We start from the raw sequence: 19,837 nt of genomic DNA, 5'->3' as shown, positions 1-19,837 counted from the left end.
TGCTGAAAGGAACAGCAGCTGAGGGGAACGTGGCGGAGCCGAGCCGTGACCTCGGAACGTGCGCTGCCCTTCCCTGAGCTGCTTGTCCGGGCAGTCTGGAAATCCTGTGGGTGCACTTTCTCAAGCTTGGGGTCACTGCTTTCCCTGGGCCATTAGATCCTGCCCCATCGCTGGCGGTGCCCGAGGCCGTGGGTGCAGCCTGCAGCATCCCTGCAGCTGCCAGCTCACAGCAGGGCTTGCAACTGGGTGGTCCTTAAGGTCCCTTCCAACCCAACTATTCCGTGGTTCTATGATTTTTTTTCTTCTTTTTGCAGAGATTGCACAGATCCTTCCTTTTCCTAGCTGGAAAGAGGGATTGTGTTTTCTTTGATGCCAGCTGTCCTGTGCAGATGCAGAGATTAGACCCCCCCTTATGAGACTCACCTGCCTTCGTCTTGGACTCTCTTGCTTGATTGTTTAGAGAAGACCAAAATCTGTGGACTGTGCTGAACAGTGCTGGCTGCAAAGTAAAGTGCATAGTGTGTTTGAGATGACAGATCTGTTTGTAGCCCTTCCTTTGGAGCAGCCAGCCTCCTGTTTGGGACCTGAAGTAGTGTTGCATGTAACTTGTATAGGGCAGCTCCAAGTGGGCTTGGCTGAGATGAGCAACAGCAGTAAGGGGAGAGCGATCTGGAGGCTGGGAAGAAAATGATGCCCTCAGGTGGGAAATGTAAAGCTACAGTGCTGGGTTGGCAGTCAGTCCTGCAGGGATCATGCATAGCAGCATGCGTGGAACACTGTGCTCAGAGCCGTATGCATTTTGAGTCTTTGCTGAGCTGCACCTTCCTCCATTGAGACTTAGAGTAATGCAGGTGCTGGGACTGAGCTTTGCAGCATCACTTCCAGGTCCCTGGGCTTATTCATCCCAATTTCAGACCATCACTGATGCCGTTCACCCATTCACCCTCTCCCTGAATGTGATTCTTTTTCTCACTGCTCATGTGTGTGTTGAGTTGAAGAGTTCTCAGGTTTCCCAGAAGTTTTGATCACCAAAAGTTCTTGTTCTCCCGTCATCTTCCTGGCATTTCAGGGTTGTTTTACAGTTGCTGAGCTGGAAAAAATAGAAGAATAATACATTTAAATTGTTCTCTACCCTAAGAAATGCAACCCTGCCCATGGCAGGGTGGTTGGAACTGGATGGTCTTTAAGGTCCCCTCCAATCGTAGCCATTCTATGATCCTATGACATGCACTGTAGTTGCTGGTGTTTACTATGATGGCTGTTTTCCCTTCCACCCTCACTTCATCCTTTCCAGCTCTTAGCTGCAGGTCCAATGTGTGACTATGCGCTCTGCACCCAGGTAGATTGGTAGGAGCCAGGTTGCATGGAATGCACGTGGCTGGGCTGGCTGTTTTCCTCCAAGCCTTGCAGGAAAGACCAGCAGCCACCTCTCCCCTTCTACCTGCCTGTGGAGGAGGAGAGCGCGTGGTGCACCAAACAGGCTGGTAACTGCCAGTCCCAGGGAGCTGCCCACACTTGCCCGGCCTCCACAACAGCCCCATTGTTCTGAGCAGGCAAGGAGGAGGCTTCCTGCAGCAATCTGGGCAGTTTTAACCCTCTGTCTGCCAGCCTCAGTCCATGGGGCACGTGTGGAGCAGGAGGGACAGCGGGTGGGTTGTAAGGCTCCTGGCACCCATGGGCACCCATAGGGGCAACGGCTGGGGGAGCTGAGCCTCTGATCTCAAGAAGGCATAAATGGAGAACCAGAGCCATGCTGAGCCCCCGTTTCATAGAATCATAGGATCGTTTGAGCTGGAAGGGACCCTGAAAGGCCATCTGCTTCCACTCCCTGCAGTGCACAGGGACACCCACAGCTCCATCAGTGCTCACAGCCCCGTCCAGCCTGACCTTGGCTGTCTGCAGGGACGGGGCACCACCGCCTCTCTGGGCAACCTGTGCCAGTGCCTCACCGCCCTTAGTGCCAAACCTTCTTCCTTATATCCAGTCTGAATCTCTTCTCTTTCAGTCTGAAGCTATTTCTCCTTGTCCTATCACACAGACCCTGCTAAAGAGTCTGTCCCCTTCTTTCTTACAGCCCCTTTAGGTACTCTTCCACGCCTCTAAGCACTGTGACCTTGGTTTGGAAGCATCCTGCATCCACCCTGGCACAGCCGCCAGCAGCTGCGCTGCTCCGGCCCTAACACACGCGCTGGAGCAGGAAGTGTCTTTAGGAATGGGATGTTTGGGGTGTTGGGATGCTAATTCCAGTGGCTGAGATATCGGCGTGGAAGCTGTGTAAAGCGATTCCAGCCTGATCAAAGTGCCTTCTTCCTTCCTGTCCTGTAACGTGATCACGGGCCAGAGAGCTGCTCCCGATCCTGCTTCTAATTCCTGTTGTAAATGCACAGCCTTGGAAGGAGCGCTCATGCCTTACCAGTGTGATCATACAACCATAGAAGGGCTCGGGTTGGAGGGGACCTTAAAGATCACCCAGTCCTAAACCCCGGCCGTGGGCAGGGCTGCCCCCACCATCTCAGGCTGCCCACCAGATCACACTGCTGCACACAGGCTCTGGTCCAGGGGTCACAGACAGAGCCAGAGGAGCACTGTCTGTGGTCGGGAGAGCACGAGTACCGCGTGGCTGGAAAAGGACCGGACACCTCCGTGCTGCTTTTTGCTGGCTGGGTCTGTGCTGCCTGTCTGCTGGTAGCAGTTGCAGAAGGAGCTGGTCTGCAGCACGGGCTGTACGAAACCGCTGTCTCTATCACTGCTGTCCGTGATGCTGGTCGCTTCCCTGTAAGCTGACTCTGAGGGATTTTAGGGCTGCCTCAAGCACGCCCACTTTGTCCTAGATTTCCTCTCCCGAATCTGTAGGATGAGGAAGAAACATTTGGCTGGTATGCCAAGGCTGTGCATGGGAATCTTTCTGGCTTTCAGTCTTCAGACGTGTCGACCACGGCCTGTCTTGTGCTACCTCAGAGACTTGTGAGTCGGCTTACCAGTTAGTGTTACTGGAAACCCTGTATCCCATCTGCTTATATGATAATGTAAACAGCCATCCCAGTTCCAGGAGAGATGTTGTTTCCAGTTCTCCCACTAGATAGCCCCTGCGCTCTTTCTTCCTCATTGTACCCACCTCTTTGTCAGTGTCATCACTCTTCTCAGTGGTGCATTCTGGTTTTTGTAATTAACTGTATAACTGGAGCTGAGTGTATGGGCTGAGCTGGGAGCTCTTAATGGCCTCAGTTACTGTACCAAGTGCAAGTGAAACTGCTCCGGAGCTTTATCTGGCTGCAGAGAACAGGGCTCTGGCCACAAAGAGCACTACAAACCTCAAAACTTGGGCCTCCTGTGAGCCTCAGACGTGAGGGCTGGAGGAGTTTTAGAAGCCCTTGCCAACTCTGTGCACCATAAATCAGCGAGGCATCTCTCTCCTGTTGGAGAAGAGGGGCTGGCTGGGGGCAGCCACGAGGAAAGGTTGCTGCTTGGCCCCTCCTTGCGGTGTCTGTGTTTGGCTGCTGTTAAACATTCATCCTGCAGCCCTTCCAGAGGGCTGCAATTAGTGAGATGGGCTGATTTCTGGCACTTTCTGCCTGTTTCTGCTGTAAGTTGGCAGCGTAGGTCAGGGTTAGATAATTATGTCTCTGCAAGAGCTTGGCGAGCTGTGGGAGGGTTTGTACAAGGGCAGAGCAACCCCTGGGACCTTGGGCTGCTTCTGTGGGACAGGCCATGCCCTTCTGCAACCCCTACGTGGGAGAAGCTGGGAAATTTCAACTTAGGATGTGGAGGAGGCTTCTGAGACGTGGTGAGGAGGTGGAGCAGCTGCCCTTGCAGGGCGCTTGAAGGGGAAACCCCTGTGCCATGCCCCCAGCAGCGCGGTGCTGGTAAAGCCCAGTGCCACTCAGCAGCGGATCCTCACTGCCCACCCCATCAGCGCTGGGGAAGGCAAAGGGTTTCCCAGGGTGGAATTTCCTGCAGGGCAGATGCGCGGCTGCTTCCCCTTTGACCTTAAACCCCAATGTGCCTGAGTCATGATGGCATGCAAATAAGAGCAAGCGGGAGTGGGGGTTGAGGGAGCTGCTGGGAAAAGGAAGTGACCTCAGCCAAGGTTTAAATATAGAGCCAAAGCTCTGCTGTGTGCTGGGGCTGTTATTTATAATCGCGGAGGAGCGCTTGCTGACTTCTTGCATCCCTTCTGCAGTCCAGTCTCCCAGAAGGCAATGCAGATGGATAACGATTTCTGTGCAAGGTGCTGGGGCAACCAGCCTTGCTCTCCCATCCCTTTCCTGCCCTTTTGTCCCAGGCGAGGCAGTGCACGTGTGCGTACTTGGAGGTGTGCACACAGATGCAGTGATTTGGGCAGTTTGCTAGCCAGCACACACCAGGCTCTGCTTTTGTCTCCTCACAAAGTCCTGATGTGCCCTTTGTTCATCGCATTTAGTGTGGGGACAGGTCACAGGAAAGGAGCCCAGTTCTGCCCTAAAATGGGACTGTTTCCAGAGCAGGCCATGAACTCTAGGACAAGAGAAGATATAAATGATACAAAGTAGCTCCAAGTCCAAACCTTCCTGCCTCTGGGTTATGTTGTTTCTTCTTTATGGAGCATCCTTGAAGGTAAACCTGCTTGTTGCACACTGTTGCACCACAGGTCCCACTGTGCAGTGCAGCGGGGTGCAAGGCATAGAGGGGTGCTAGAGGTGCGTGGGATTTGCATCACAGATCTCAAAAGGTCATCACCTGGCCAAGAGCTGTTGTTTTGGGAGAGCTTTTCCACGAGGTGCAGTAGGATCACCAACCCTCGCTTGCAGCGTGCAACAAGCACCTCCATGCTGTGTTTCTCTGAGGAATCGGAACAAACATCCACGTAGCTTCTGCCGGGAGTGCATGGCTGTGCCCTTCAGGACAGCTGTCTGCGCCCCGGTTTGAGGGCTGGGATGCAGAGGGAGAGCTTGGTCTGGACATGGGACCAGTTGGGCAGCGTTGGGCGGAGGATGCCCTGGCTGAGGGTGACACCTAGTGGCTCCACCCCACAGTCCATGGGGCAGTGGTGGGTTGGGGCGCTTGGTCGGCTCCCTGGTGGCTGGGAACCACGCTGGGTTCTACTGGCTTGAAGGTGGAAGGATGCCAGGAGTTAACTGCCCTCTTGTCCTGCACGTGTAGCGCAGCAGAAGCCTCTGCTTTGGCAGTGTGCGGGAAGGGACCTAGTATGATTTTCAAGAAAGGGAGAAAGGAAGACCTGAGAATCTACAGGCCGGTGAGCCTCACCTCTGTGCTTGCAGAGATCATCTGTGCCAGGAGCAGATCCTCCAGGAAGAGGTGTTAAGGCACATGTGAGAAGAGGGGGTGAGACAGCCAGCATGGCTTCTCCAAGGGCAGAGCATGCCTGACCAATCTGGTGGCCTTCTGTGGTGGAGTGATGGCATCAGTGGGCAAAGGAAGGGCAACTGATGTCATCTGCCTGGAGCTGTGCCTTTGACATGGTCCTGAACCACATCCTTATCTCTAAATTGGAGAGAGATGGATTTGAAGGCTGGGCTATTTGGTGGATAAGGAATTGGTTGGATGGTCGCAGCCAGAGGGCTGTTGTCAATGGCTCTATGTCCAGGGGGAGGCCGGTGACGAGTGGTGTCCCCCAGGGTTCCGTCTTGGGACTGGTGCTCTTCAGCATCTCTATCAGTGACACAGCTGATAGGAATGAGTGCACCCTCAGCAGTTTGCTGATGACACCGAGCTGAGTGGTGCGGCTGACACAACAGAAGGAAGGGATGCCATCCAGAGGGACCTGGACAGGCTCAGAAAGTGGGCACACAAGAACATGATGAGGTTTAACAAGGCCAGGTGCAAGGTGCTGCACTTGGGTCAGGGCAGTCCCAGACATGAGCACAGACTGGAGAAGAACTCACTGAGAGCAGCCCCATGGAGAAGGACTTGTGGGTGCTGATGGACAGAAGCGGGACATGAGGCAGCAGTGTGTGCGTGCAGCCCGAAGGCCGACAGTCCCCTGGGCTGCAGCAACAGAGGGGTGGCAGCAGGGAGAGCAGAGGGAGGGGGTTGTCCCCCTCTGCTCTGCCCCTGGAAGGTCCCACCTGCAGTGCTGTGTCCAAGCCCTCTCCATCCGAAGCCATTCTTTGATGCCCTTGTTGGAATACAGAATATCTTACCCACCAGTGTCCCAGGGCTACTCTGCAGATTACTTGCTACTTAAGGATAGTCCTGCGGGGCAGGGTTCCAAGTACTCCCTGTATCTTAGCACTGCTTTTGGCAGCAGAAGTGAAGTATGGGTGGAGGTATATGAATCTGCATTTCTAAGAGCTCAGAATGGCATGGGTGTTGGCTCTAAAAACATGAATTGTCTTAGAGAAAATGGTGAAAACCAGGGCCATCTGTGAAAGGGCTGAAGAAATGTAGGAGGCTTTTGTGCAGGTTAGGGACAGAAAAAGGACTTGAAAGATCAGGAACTGCATGGTGATTGGGGGATGGTTAGCTGGACAGGGCACTGGATAATCTCATCTGGCACCATTTTCCATGCAAGGTTGGACTAGGTGAGCTTTTGAGGTCCTTTCTAATCAAGAGTGCTTTATGATTCAGTGGTTTTATGGCATACGTGTCAGGCCTTACCTGTCTTGCGTGGATGTAACACTTGACTCCCTTGTGAGACTTGTGGGAGAGTCGGGTTTTAAAGATCTTACCTCCAAACCTGCTGCTCAGGAGTGTCGGTGTAGTAGAGGGCAGTGTGAGGCACAGTTCACTGGGTGGATTTCTGAGCATTATTCACGTGGGGATGTCTCTCCATAGGTGGAAGGAAAGGTGAATGAGAGATGTTATCCTCCTTTGAGACCTTTGAGACCCGTGGCCAAGCAGCCCTACTGAAATGCATTATTCCCAAGGCAGCTCCAAATGACAGGAGAGCAGTAGGATCTACCAAATGACTCTGAGAACCGCCAGGATTTGACAGAGCGTTAGGTTTTCTCTGCAGGTCTTTCACAGCCCTCCTATAGAGGTTTGAGGCTGTCACCTCTTCTGCCATTGAAAAAAGCATGCAAAGGGTACAAGAAATGAATGGGCTTCTCCAGGCTATCCATCTGACACTATAAGAGCAAGATAACTTCCTGATGCTTGATAACGATGAGACACTCCTGCAGCTGCACAGTTGCTGCACGGCATGCTGGCTGAGCTGTGCTTGTTGGGCTCGGGTGGCTTTCAGGGCTCATCTGGCTGCTAATGCTCGTGGACTCTTGGCTGGAGATGGCAGGATGACAGTTATACAGTTCTCCTGCTGTTCTTGGGGGTTTTGTTTCTCACTGGAAGAGAATCAAAATCCACTGAATGGTCTCGCAAAACAGATTGTTTTGGAACGACCGTTTTTGCATTGAAAAAGGCAAATTTCTGATTCTGGCCTTTTCTCAAATCAGAAATGATTCAAGAATCTTAGCCATCAGAAATCTTTCTTCTGGAAGGCTTGTCATAGCCTCTGCCTCTGTGAAGTGCTTTGACTTTAATGAAGTAGTGTGTTATCTCTTTGAAAGTGTGCTGTTCCTTTCTGCTGCTAGCCCTGGGACACCCGCTGCTCTCGGGGCCGTGTTGGGCAGCGTGCTGTGGCCTCACCCAGACTGAGGGTGAGAGAGACTTTTAGGAGATGCCAGCTGCTCTTTGGGATGTTGCCTGCTGACCCATGAACTCTTAATTCAGGAAGCCCCAGAGCTTGCCAAGGATCTCTCATTGCCAAGGATCTCATCATGGCTCTGTGTCCAGGTGGAGGCTGGTGATGAGTGTCCCTGCAGTGCTGTGCCCAGGCCTGGGGCCCCCAGTACAGGAGGGATGTGGAGCTGCTGGAGCGGGTCCAGAGGAGGGCACAAGGATGCTCAGAGGGCTGGAGCACCTCTGCTGTGAGGAAGGGCTGAGGGAGCTGAGCTTGTTCAGCTTGGAGAAGAGAAGGCTGCGGGGAGACGTCATTGCGGCCACACTGGGAGGTCTTTAAGGTCCCCTCCAACCTAAGCCATTCTATGACTGCATAATCTCAAAAGCCACTTGAGTTTGTGGTGGTGTCCATGGGACGTTTTGGATCAGGGTTGTCTCAGGATTGGTGCTCAGAAGCTGAGCGGCTGTGCTGCCAGCTTAGGTGATGTGCTCAGTGCTGTTTGCAGCAGCAACCTGCCCTTGTTACTTCCTGCGCTGGCTGGCGGAGCGGGACCCGGTAGCTCTCTGCTTGTTGCATCACTTCATCACAACACATCTCGTCTTGTCTGCTGGCTGTTGGCGGTTGGTGGGGCATGTCGGCACAGCTCAGGAGGCTGATATCCACTGTGTGCAAGTCTGGAGTTATCTGGGTTTCGTGGCTAGGCTGGCGGAGGGCTGCTGGGGGCTCTCCTGCCCTGCTGCCGCGCGGTGTGGACTCTGCATTCTTGTGGTGGTGTTGGGAATCTGTGTTGCTGTTCTTCGGAGAGAGTGGGAGCATGATTCACCAGAAAGTCCTCTGGGAAGGCGTTGGGGTTTCAGGTTTCCTGAACTATCAGCTATCAATTCCGGGACCAGGAGTTTGTCAGCCCGATCTCTCCTCGCCCAGTTTCCTCCTCCCCTTCTGCTGTTGTTCAGAGCGTAGTGGAGCTTTACTGAAAGCAGTTTTCCTTGTTTTCATGTGGGGTTTATTTTCTGCCCAAGTCTTTGATTTAAAGCTCTTCAGATGTACAAGACACAAATATTCTCCCTCTGCATTTAGATACAGCACTTCTTTCAGCAGAGCTATCGATTGAGCTTTGTGTGCTCTTTCCCCTCGTCAGGTAGGTTGGCTCCCTGTTTCCTGATGGGGAAATCAAGGCAACCAGACAAAACCCATCTTGCTCCAGATCACTCATGGATCTGGTGGCAGCCAGGGGTAGGACCCAGGAGTCTTGGCTCCTCACTTTAGCCACTGGGAATTAGATTTTCTATTGTCTTTAAAACTGCTGGGCTGGAGCGTATGTGTTGCTAAATTGCAGAGGGAGCCAGATTTCTATGCAATCTCCTTTTTCTCGTGTTCTTTTCAAGACATTTTGGATCATTTGTCTGCCCGTGTCAGTGTATCTTCTTTCTAATTAATCCTCTTCTGTGGCCCAGATGCGTGGCATGCCTGCTGGAATCTGGTTGGAAGGGGTGTGTGCAAGGAGCTCGCAGCAATCAAGATGTCTATCAGCGTGCTGCAGCCAGACAGATGGGAGGCTGGGGTGGAGTCCTGCCATGCCTCTTCAACAAGATCCAACTGTTGCTACTTCTGAGAGCACAGTAGAATCTGCAGGCAGTTGCTTCTGGCCTTTCTCCCATTAGGATTTGCGAGTGTGGTGTGGTTGGTCTCAGTTAAGACTGGAATAGGAGAATTTCCCTGGATCACAGTCAGCTCTGGGTGGCTTTCTGTGCAATCATCAGCCGAGGCAAGGTATGGGATGTCCTCCCTGGAGCACCCAAAATGAAAGGAGGAATGCTAAATAGATGCCCTTAGAACACAACGTTCTGTAGGGGACCTCACAGCACGTGAGGCTGCTCTGCACCGGAAGGTTTCTTTGGGACAGCTGCTGGGTCCTGCAGGGCTGATGACCTTCCTCCCTTGCGACGTTTTGAGGGATGTCTGTCTTCCTGAATGGGGTGTCTGGTTGAGCGTAGTCCAGGCTGCATGGGGTGGGATGCATCCTGAGGTGGCTGACCGCGTGTTAGTCCGTGAGTGAAGCACCTTTACTTGATGAACTTCCATGATGAGCTGTGATGAGAGGTTGTATGGTGGGGATGTCTTTAAGGTCCCCTCCAACCTGAGCCATTCTGTGGTTCTTTGGCTGCTGAAAGGGCCGTGGTTACTACTGGGCCTTTTGGGAGGGACCTTCCTGCTTCTGACTCGTTGTTGAATGAGTTTGACCTGAGAACTAGAGGGACGGCGGGTGCACCTTGACATCCGTCTGGAGTCTGCAGGCATGGTCTTAGCAGGGACCTGGCTTTCTCCCTCCTTCCCCAGCACACTCACATCTGTGCTGTGCTGTGCTGCAGCTCGGGTTGTGCTGCAGTGCTGCTGAGCATGTTTGGTGAAGCACTTTGGGATCTGTTTTGAATGAAATACTGTGTTCATGCAGATGTGCCGCAGGCGGACTCGCGTCTCCTCGTTGATAGCGATAGTGGTGGTAGCTCCTCTCTGGCTGATCTAGCGGCATCTGGGTGTTCATCAGATTGTGACCCTCAGGACAGCGTTGCAATGCGTTGCACAAATTGCACGGTGTGGAGCTGGTGGAGCAGCAGGCAGGGGCTGGGGGCCATCAGCAGCGCTGAGCGAGCTGCTGCAGGGCTCGCTCTCTGGAATGCTGTCTGGCAGCAGCCTCTTCCAGCGGGGTGAAGGCTCCCCGAGGCTGGCCAGCCTGTGATTGCAGGCAGCATGTGTGCTTAATGCCGCAGTCTGTGCCATATGGACCTTCTCCTCCTCCCCGCTTGCCCTCTCTGTGTCTCCCTTCCCACTCCGCTCCCCTCCCCCTGCAAGCGCTTTGACAGAGCAATTGGGCAGGCACTGGGACCGCGGCTCTGACATAAATCTCTCCTGGTGTGGAATGAGGGGTATAAATATCCAGAGAGTGATGTGATCTTTCCAGCTGCTATTAATAGGTCCCCAGAGAACGAGAGCGCGCGAGCAAGGCTGGCTGACGCTTAAAGGGCTAGCAACTCCCTTATGTGCTGTGAAAATTAATCAGCACTGTGGCTCACCATCTTCCTCCGGGCTAGAGCGGAGCCCTCAGAGAGGTGTGCGGGGAGGAGGAGGGAGCAGCTAACGAGTCGCTAGTTAGGAAGCGGTGATAGGGCAAGCTGTGCGCAAATGATGCCGCTAACTAGGCAGGAACGCCTGGGCGGGCTGTGCAGCAGGGCTGTGCAGTAGGGGTATGTGCAGTAGGGCTGTGTGCAGCAGGGATGTATGCAGCAGGGATGTGCAGTTAGGCTGTGTGCAATAGGGCTATGCAGTAGGGCTGTGCAGTAGGGCTGTGCAGTAGGGCTGTGCAGTAGGGCTATGCAGTAGGGCTGTGCAGTAGGGCTGTGCAGTAGGGCTGTGCAGTAGGGCTTCTGCCGCATGCTGCTCTGCCAGACGCTGCTGCACACTGCTGCACACCAACCAGCCTTGGTGCAGGGAGCAGGTGTGGAGAAGTCCATTTTACAGGCAGGGAACTCCCTGGCAGTTGGTTGCAAGATGCAGCCTGTGCTTCGTGGCTGTCACCAGCAAGTTGGAGGTGGTGTGCATGGTGCTGCTGGGCGCTGTGTTCTATTTAGAGCTGCAGGGTTTGGTGCTGCATGTCCCAGGGTGGCAGAAAAAATCTGTGTTCAGCATCTGGGCTGGTCAGTCCAGATGGGAGGAGCGTGGTCCCAGTAACCCCTGCATGCTGGGAAATGCGTCTGCCTATACAAGGGAAAGGTTCTTGCCTGTGTGGAGGGGGTGTCATGCAAACAACGTAGAAGTATGCAAGCAGACAGGGATACCTCAGCTTCCCCAAACATGTGGTTTGCTTTCCTTCCCCAAAGTTGCCTGTGGCAGGGAGAAGAGTAATGACGGGGCTGTAGCAGGTCAATGTGAGGCTCTGATGCAGGAGAGCTGAGGAGCAGTTCTCCCTGGGATGCTCTTCTTTCTGCACGAGCACTGTCAGAGGCTTTAGAAATGAATACACTACAGGTTCTTGTTCAAAAGCTGCATCCTTAAAGCTGGAGATGGGCACGCTAAGCAGCCCATTCTAGTGCTCCTGAGATGAGGCTGGCTGAAGTCCTGCAGTGCCTGTCCCATGCAGGAAGTCAAAGGTAGTCGTAAGCCACGAGGGATGCACGCCGCGGTGCCCAGGGCTGGCTGCTGAGCTGCGGGTTGAGCGATGTGGTACGAGCAGCTCCGGGTTCTGCCTTGCTGTGTTGGGCGCTGTGCTCACCCTCTGCCCTCTTCTCTTGCAGGTTTGTGACAGAAGGGCGTGGGAGCTCCCTCCACTGGTGCTGTGGGACGCTTCAGCCAATCCAATGCACCCTGACAACAAACTGCCCAGCCATGGCAAGGCAGGCAGCAGCGGTGCCCCGGCCCAGCACCACAACGTGAGCCAAGCACCCACCTGCAACCTGGGCTCGAAGGGTGTGGGTGCGGGCAGCCATGGCAGCAAGGCCACCCAGATCTCCCCTGGCAACTCTGGACTGAAAAACAGCCAGAACACTGTCCCGAACTTCAGCTCCTTGAAAGGCAAGGTGAAACGGGAACGAAGCATCTCAGTGGACTCCGGAGAGCAGAGAGAAGCTGGCACCCCGTCGCTGGACACAGAATCAAAAGGTAATGTGCTCCTAAACCGTGGTACAGAAGTCCTTCTCTCGGTTGCTCCAAGCATCCTGGTAGGAGCAGAGATCGGAGCAGCTGTGAGCGGTTTGTGTTTCAGTGCTGCTGCTTCTCTTTGAGCTTACCCTGGCAGCCTGTGCATCACCACTTGTCTCATCTGCAGTTCTGGGACCAGAGTGGCTGAGTATGGTCATTCCCTAAACTGCTGGTTACATCAAGAGTCTGAGACTGTGGGTTTAATGAGCGTCTGAGGCCTGCTGAACACCAGCCTGCTTCACTTACACTGTTCTGAGCACCCCTGCTTTGCAATGCACAGACTTTCAGCTCAGGACAGAGTTTAGTTGTTTTCAGGCTCCTCTCTGGTGGCAAAGAGCTGCCGTTGTGGTGTTCCTGCAGCTTGCCAGCTCCTTGCTTGGTTAGCAAGGACGTGCTGCGAGGGTCACTGTCTGAACAGCTCCATGGTTTCATCAGCTGTGGATGACTCTTATGTAGAAACACGTGGCTTCCAAAAAAGGGCTGAGTCAGTACTTCCAAATCCTTTGAATTCCCTGTCCCAGCCAGCTTTCCCCATGCTGTCCTGCGTCTCACAGAGCTTGGTGCCCGATGGCTCCATGTGACGCAGGAAAACTACTGAAATGACATGATCAGGAATGCCTGAATCCTCCTGCAGTTCGCTGACATCTTGCATTAATATGGCCCATAAACGGGTAGATGATATGCAAAAGAGTGATCAGATAATGTTACATGAGAGTTAACAGAGAGCTGGAAGTTATCCATCATAGAATCATGGAATCCTTAGAGCTGGAAGGGACCTTTAAAGGTCATCTTGTCCCTATTCCTAACCCTAACCCCGAGTTCCTGGGTGCCTTCAGTCAAGCTGCTTCATTTCCAAGCTGCACCAACCTGAGCTGTGAAGTGGAGGGAGCATCTGAGTTTAGAGAGGGTGTAAAGGCCCGTGCCAGATGGGTGGCTTCGAAGAGCAGAGTCCATGTCTCTTGTTCTGCCGAGGATGTGAACACCTTCAGTTCAAGTGAAGATTCAGAACAAGTGTTTTACTTGTCTTTTAATGATCTTTCTTGCTACTGATTGCTCTCTGAAGCCCTTGGTCAGCCAAAAAAAAACAACAAAACAAAACAAAAAAAAAAACCCACAAAAAAAAAACCAAAAGAAAAAGAGCCTTGCTCAGTACTGCATCAGCCGTGCAGCCCTGTGTCTGGCTGGGAGGATGGATGGCTGTGCACGTGGGATTGCAGACCTGTGGAGGAGCAGAGCCAGTGCACGTGCAGAGACGGGGAGGAGGACAGGGATCTCGAGTGCTGACTGCCAGCCTGGTGGGGAGCTGCAGGATTTAGTGCTCTGCTGGAGCCAGGCAAGGCAAGCACCTGGGAGGTCTCCTCACAGGAACTGTCTTGTGGGAGCCGGCAAGGGACGGGGGAGGAACCTAGCAGGCCTCTCACAAGCTCCTTGTCTGTTTCTTGTGCCTGTTTCTGAGTTTTTCTGAATGGCAGACGTCTAGTACAGGCTGTGCTTTCCTGTTAGCCAGCACTGTGCCTCCCTCGATGAGTGAGCATCTGGGCTGTGCCCTCAGGATAATCCTTGGGTCCAACAGAGCTGCCAGCATCTTCAGCCACAGGATAACAGCTTGGGCCTGGCGTGGGCTGCAGAGGTGTTCTGTGAGCAGTGCCCCAGGCCAGGCAGTGCTGCTGCTGAAGGGCTTTCATGCCGGGCCCCTCACAAGGCCTTGCTGGAAGGGATTGTGTTGCAGCTCTGGCACAGTGCTCAGAGTACAGGAGGCCATGTCTGACAACACAGCCAAGCCCTGCGTGGGTCCCACTGCCACTTGGGGTCTTGGCACACCATCCCCAGGCTGCCCCTTGACCACCGCTCAGGGGATGCTGTCTCAGTGCCAGCCCAGATACCTGCAGGACATGGTTGGCAAGCCTGGGCTTTGGTGAGCTCCAGGCTGAAGAGCCTGGCCTTGCACACTGTGCTTCCCAACCACTTTCATTGCAGCCAGGCAGGGCCCCAGCTTTCTCAGCCCCCTGCCAGCTCTTTGCAGCTCTTCTGACTCTTGTGTCCTTTTGCAGGTGAGGTGGCTCCCCGCAGCAAGCGGCGGTGCGTGCTGGAAAGGAAGCAGCCGTACAGTGGGGACGAATGGTGCTCTGGGCCAGACAGCGAGGAGGACGACAAGCCCATCAGCAGTGCACACAGTGAGTGCCTACCTCCTCACCAGCCTGGAATCTTGAAAAAAGCCTGATCTCTCCTGGGAGTGTGGCAGGTCATTGTGTTCTGAGGGTATTTTCAGCCACGCAGTGAGGTGTGGGATTTGTTCTGTGGAGATGCCTCAGAGATGCTGGAGGGGGAAGGTATTGTGTGGTTGGATGTCCGTGCCGCCCAGATACCTTCAACTGTGCAAATGAGGCTAACGATGTCTAGATGTCTTGACAGTGGTTCAGGAAAGGCTGAGCTGGCCAACGTGAGCAGGGAGTTCTTCCAGCCATGGCCATTAGTTATGCCCAGCTAGCTATCCCTAAAGTTTAGGCTGATGTTTTGAAATTATGTAGGTATGAAGATTTTGTGAACTTTCAGATCTGGTTGCTTTAATTTCCATCTCTTTCTGTCCACCGGAGTGCAAGATGTTAGAAAAAACATGGCTGTTTCTTTCTTTTTGGAAGAAGTGCTCTCCCTTGTGTGGCAGTTCAATATCACTGTGAGTCAGCAAACATTCCCCCTTCACATAAAACTTTGTGATGTGTGGCCTTAGTGCCTGCCAGTGCACAACAGCCATCTTCTCCAAGATGTTTATCTCTGCATCTCTGTGTGGTTCACAAGGACCGGGATGGAAGGCAAGACTGTGAGATTTTCCTGCCAGTTGGTTAGAATCATAGAATCACTGAGGTTGGAAAAGACCTCCAAGATCATCCAGTGCAACCGTCCACCTACCGCCAATATTGCCCACTGAGCGTGTCTGTCAGTGCCACCGCTTTGCCCCGGGCTGACTGCTAGTCTAAGTGTTCACTGTTGGTAAGAGAAGAGCGAGCCTGACTCACTGGCTGTAGCGCGTGTATGAAGCTAAGCAAGAGGAAAGCAATGAATGCTGCTGTTAATTACAATGCTTATTAATATTAATTAGGAATATTACTCAATAATTAATGATGATTAATAATTATCGCTGGTGAAAAGCATCTCCTCTTTCCCCTGCTACCCGGGTGCCTGTTGTTACCACCATGGGAAGGGAGATGAGATGAGCCTGGGGCCACCCTGAGATGAAGGAGAGACCAAAGGAGGAGCTGGGCCTCTTGGGTGCCTGGGGACATTGGCCACCAAGATTGCGGGGACTGCTGGTCGGGTGCTGCCATCTGGTGGTGTCGGGAGCCTTCCTTCTTTCCTCCATCTCCTCTGTTCATTCTGGTACAGGCAGCAGTGCCGTTCAGCAAAGGCTGCTCTGCTTCTCCTGCAGTGCTGGCTTTAGTAACTCCTGTCCTGTGCTCCCGCAGATTGTAATGTAGCAGATCCTGCAATGTCCACGGCCTCGCAGCTTGGCCCAGGGTCCAACCCGCTGCCAAACCTGAATGAGACCAGTTCTTCCAGCACACCTCATGGTACTGCCCCAGGCTTACGGTCGGATGGTGCGGGAGGTGGAGGCAGTGGAACAGGAAAGCAGCCTTCACAGTTCGTCTACGTCTTTACAACGCACCTTGCTAACACGTAAGCAGTAGATCTTGTCCATTCACCCAAAGCAGTATGGATTGCTGATCTGATGTGGATCTATGGGGTTGGGATGTCACAGGGAATGCCACGTAACACTTGGTGTTCTCCGCTCAGTTCCTCACTTCTGTTCTGCACTGTCTCAGCCACGGAGTCTAGCAAGACTGAGTTTTAGGGCTTTTTGCTAGATCACAGATTCTGTGTGATAGAGCATCTTGGAAACAGCCACCTATAGGGCAGCATGGAGCAGCAGGCACAAAGCTGAGCAGAAGGCCCAGCACAGGACATGGGAAGAGGGAAATTCCAAGGCAGGTGATCTTCAGTTGGAGAACCTCACTGTGGCCTGTGCAGGACAGGTGGGAGGACTCTGAGAATATCCCCCCTTCTTATTGACTTCCTAAGAATTCGCTGTTCCCATAGGACTGTGGAGAGGAGGTGGCGCCTGGGGCCTGGGATGGGGCACAATGTCTGATCTTGACTGGTTGATTCTCTCTCCCCAGAGCTGCGGAAGCTGTCTTGCAGGGCCGAGCTGACTCCATTCTGGCCTATCATCAGCAAAACGTCCCACGGGCAAAGCTAGACCAGGTATATTGGCCATGAACCAAATGCTCCTGCTGGCAAGTGCTGCTGACCATTCCGTTCTGACATGGCTATTTCCCCCAGCTCCTGGGGGAGGAACAGGAATCCTGAGATTCCTGTGGAGGAACAGGAATCAGGATTCCCTTTCAGCGGTGTGGGAAGCTGCTTTTCTCTGAAGCCTCTTCAGAATGAGTCCTGATTGCTGTAAACTGTGAAGAATTTGGGCTGGGGCACAATATGTGGCCCTGCAGATATGTGGGCAGAATACATAACTGTGTATTTCCAGGCCATGTGATGGGGCCTGCTTCTTCCCCACGAGGAATGAAGGCAGAGCTGCCATGTGGCATGTTTCAGACTGTTTTCCTGCAGGATATGGGAAGAATACCTAGAGTATTTTCATCCTCACTTTGTCTTCCTTTTTCTCTATCAGGCGCCAGCTCCTAAAGTGCTGGGAGTTGCTGAGCAGGTTCCAATTAACCCTCCTACTGCCAACACTCCCCAGTCCCAGCCACCAGCACCTCAAGCAAGTCAGCCACAGCCTCAGCCTCCCCCACCGCAGCCTCCTCCTCCACCTCAAGCCATCAGCCAAACAGCTCTGCCTGCACCCAACAGCCTGCCCCAGGAGGGGACAAGTGAAGATGTCCGAAGAGAACTGACTCCCAACTCTCTAGGAAACAACAGCGGCAGCAACCAGCCTGGAAGTAACCACCCCAATACGCCTACTGCATCTACCACCACCATGCAGCCTGGGCAAGTGGACTCTGCCACGTCCAGCTCCAGCCTCCTTGGGGAGGGCCCGGGCTCAGGGATGCAGGGGAATGGGCAGGCAGGCCTGGGCCCCAGGAACTCTATGAACTCAGAAGGGCTCTCGAAGGAGCAGCTGGAGCACCGAGAGCGCTCTCTGCAGACCCTGCGGGACATTGAGCGCCTGCTGCTGCGCAGTGGGGAGGCTGAGCCGTTCATGAAGTCCAGCCAAAGCGCGGGTGAGGGTGGGACTGCCCCTCAGCCACAGGCTGCCCCTGCCCAGCCACCCGCACCCCCTGCCAGCATGAAGAAGTACGAAGAGCCTCTGCAGTCCATGATTTCCCAGACCCAGAGCCTTGGTGGCCCCAGCCTGGAACATGAGGTGCCCCACCACCCAGGCACTGACATGGGGCAGCAGATGAACATGATGATGCAGCGGCTGAACCAGGACAGCCTGACACCAGAGCAAGTGGCCTGGAGGAAGTTGCAGGAAGAATACTATGAAGAAAAGCGCCGGAAAGAGGAGCAGATCAGCATCCATGGCCGACCCATGCAGGAAATCATGATTCCGCAATCTATGGGCAGCATGATGATGCGTGGCCCTCCCCCACCCTACCACAGTAAGCCTGGAGAGCAGTGGCCGCCAGGCATGGGCAGCCAGCTCCGGGGACCCATGGATGTGCAGGACCCTATGCAGTTAAGGGGAGGGCCACCCTTCCCAGGGCCACGATTCCCTGGAAATCAAATACAGAGAGTCTCTGGCTTTGGAGGTATGCAGAACATGCCCTTGGATGCACTCGGGCCCATGAATGCCATGCAGAGGCCAGTCAGGCCTGGCATGGGGTGGAACGATGATCTGCCTCCTATGGGAGGCCCCGGGAACTTTCCACAGGGCTCCCTGCCCTACCCATCAGGGCAAGGGGACCCTGAAAGGTTCATGAATCCACGTGCCAGGGAGGAGATTCTGCGGCACCAGCTGATGGAGAAACGCCCTGTGGCAATGCAGAGGCCTATGGGGATGACTAGCAACTCCATGAGCCAGGGTATGGAAATGGAGAGGATGATACAGGCTCACAGACAGATGGATCCATCCATGTTTGCTGGGCAGATAGCAGGGGACAGCCTGAGCAGCAACCCAATGGGAATGGATTTTGCAGGCACTCGAGGGATACTGAGTCCCCCTATGAGCCAGTCAGGCCTTCGGGACATGGACGCACCCATGGGCCCTGGCAACCTCAACATGAACATGAATGTCAACATGAACATGAACATGAACCTCAATGTCCAGATGACCCCCCAGCAGCAGATGATGATGTCGCAGAAGATGAGGGGCCCTGACATGATGGCCCACCAGGGTATGAGCCCCGAGGAGCTGGCCAGGGCAAGGGCTCAGAATGGCAACGGCAGTGCAATGCTGGGGGGACCGCAGAAAATGATGATTCCTTCCCAGTTCCCTGGCCAAGGACAACAAAGTTTCTCAAGTGGGCAAGGGCCTTATCCCAACATGCCTCAGGAGATGGGCAGTGCCTCAGACATGTTCAGCCCTGAGCAGGGCACCATGCCTGTCGGAAGCATCAGTGGTACCACTAGACTCAGCCACATCCCTCTGCCTCCAGCCTCCAATCCCGCTCCTGCTCAAGGGGGAAACCTGGCCAATATGCACCCAGCTCCTTCCCGGGGGCTGGGCCGCCGACCCTCTGACCTCACCATCAACATCAGCCAGATGAACTCCCCCAGCATGGGTCACCTCAAGTCCCCCACCCTCAGCCAGGTGCACTCCCCACTGGTTACTTCACCCTCTGCCAACCTCAAGTCTCCACAGACGCCGTCGCAGATGGTCAGCATGCCACCTTCTAACCAGTCTGGACCCCTAAAGTCTCCCCAGGTGATGAGCTCCTCACTTAACGTCCGTTCTCCGACTGGCTCACCAAGCCGCCTGAAGTCCCCTTCTATGGCCGTTCCTTCCCCGGGCTGGGTGCCATCTCCCAAACCCACAATGCCCAGCCCAGGAGTCAACCAGAGCAAGCAGGCACTCAGCATGAACTCCTCCACGTCCATGGCAGGACTGGATCAGGGTACGCCGGTGTCTTGTGTGCTAGTGTGCCTGCATGTGTGGTTTTGGTGAGTGTGTGAGCATCCAGAATCCTGGAACAAGCACCCCGTGATCAGAGCTCCTTAGGATCAGCACTGGTCGCCTCCTGCGGTTTCCATTTCCCAAATCCAGCCTGCTTGGATTGGCTGTAGTCTCATTCTTGCTGTACCGTGTGAAGCACGTCTTGCTCTCCTTCCTGCTCTGCTCACGAGGGCTGCTTGTTGCAGGCAGCCCAGAGTACATCTGCAGCCCCTTCCTCCTGACACTGCAGAGCAGTTTCTACCCTGACAGTCAGCAGAGATGTCAGGCACAAGGCTGGACAAGTGCTGCCTGCAGCACCTGGGGTAGATGCCATGGGAGCGATGGACTGGAATGATGCAGGAGTTATATTTTTTGTGGTCTGTGTTTGCATTCTGCCACTCCTTTGCTAGGCCATTTTT

The 19,837-nt window shown here is 54.1% G+C and overlaps 1 protein-coding gene across 2 annotated transcripts in view; it reads left to right on the top strand.

Annotated features, from left to right (window-relative positions):
* The window catches only part of BCL9L (B-cell CLL/lymphoma 9 like), a 40,591-nt gene that overhangs the window by 14,498 nt on the left and 6,256 nt on the right, over nucleotides 1-19,837 (top strand). For both annotated transcript variants that reach the window (XM_021376193.1, XM_021376192.1), the window contains exons 2-6: nucleotides 11,908-12,271; nucleotides 14,362-14,484; nucleotides 15,772-15,982; nucleotides 16,483-16,567; nucleotides 16,992-19,380. In XM_021376193.1, the coding sequence (XP_021231868.1) occupies nucleotides 11,971-12,271; nucleotides 14,362-14,484; nucleotides 15,772-15,982; nucleotides 16,483-16,567; nucleotides 16,992-19,380 (3,109 nt within the window). In that variant the 5' untranslated portion in view covers nucleotides 11,908-11,970. The remainder of the gene's footprint in view (nucleotides 1-11,907; nucleotides 12,272-14,361; nucleotides 14,485-15,771; nucleotides 15,983-16,482; nucleotides 16,568-16,991; nucleotides 19,381-19,837) is intronic.

Source organism: Numida meleagris, chromosome 23 (assembly GCF_002078875.1).
Source record: "Numida meleagris isolate 19003 breed g44 Domestic line chromosome 23, NumMel1.0, whole genome shotgun sequence".
NCBI lineage: Eukaryota > Metazoa > Chordata > Aves > Galliformes > Numididae > Numida > Numida meleagris.
This window is presented reverse-complemented; position numbering and strand designations above follow the sequence as displayed.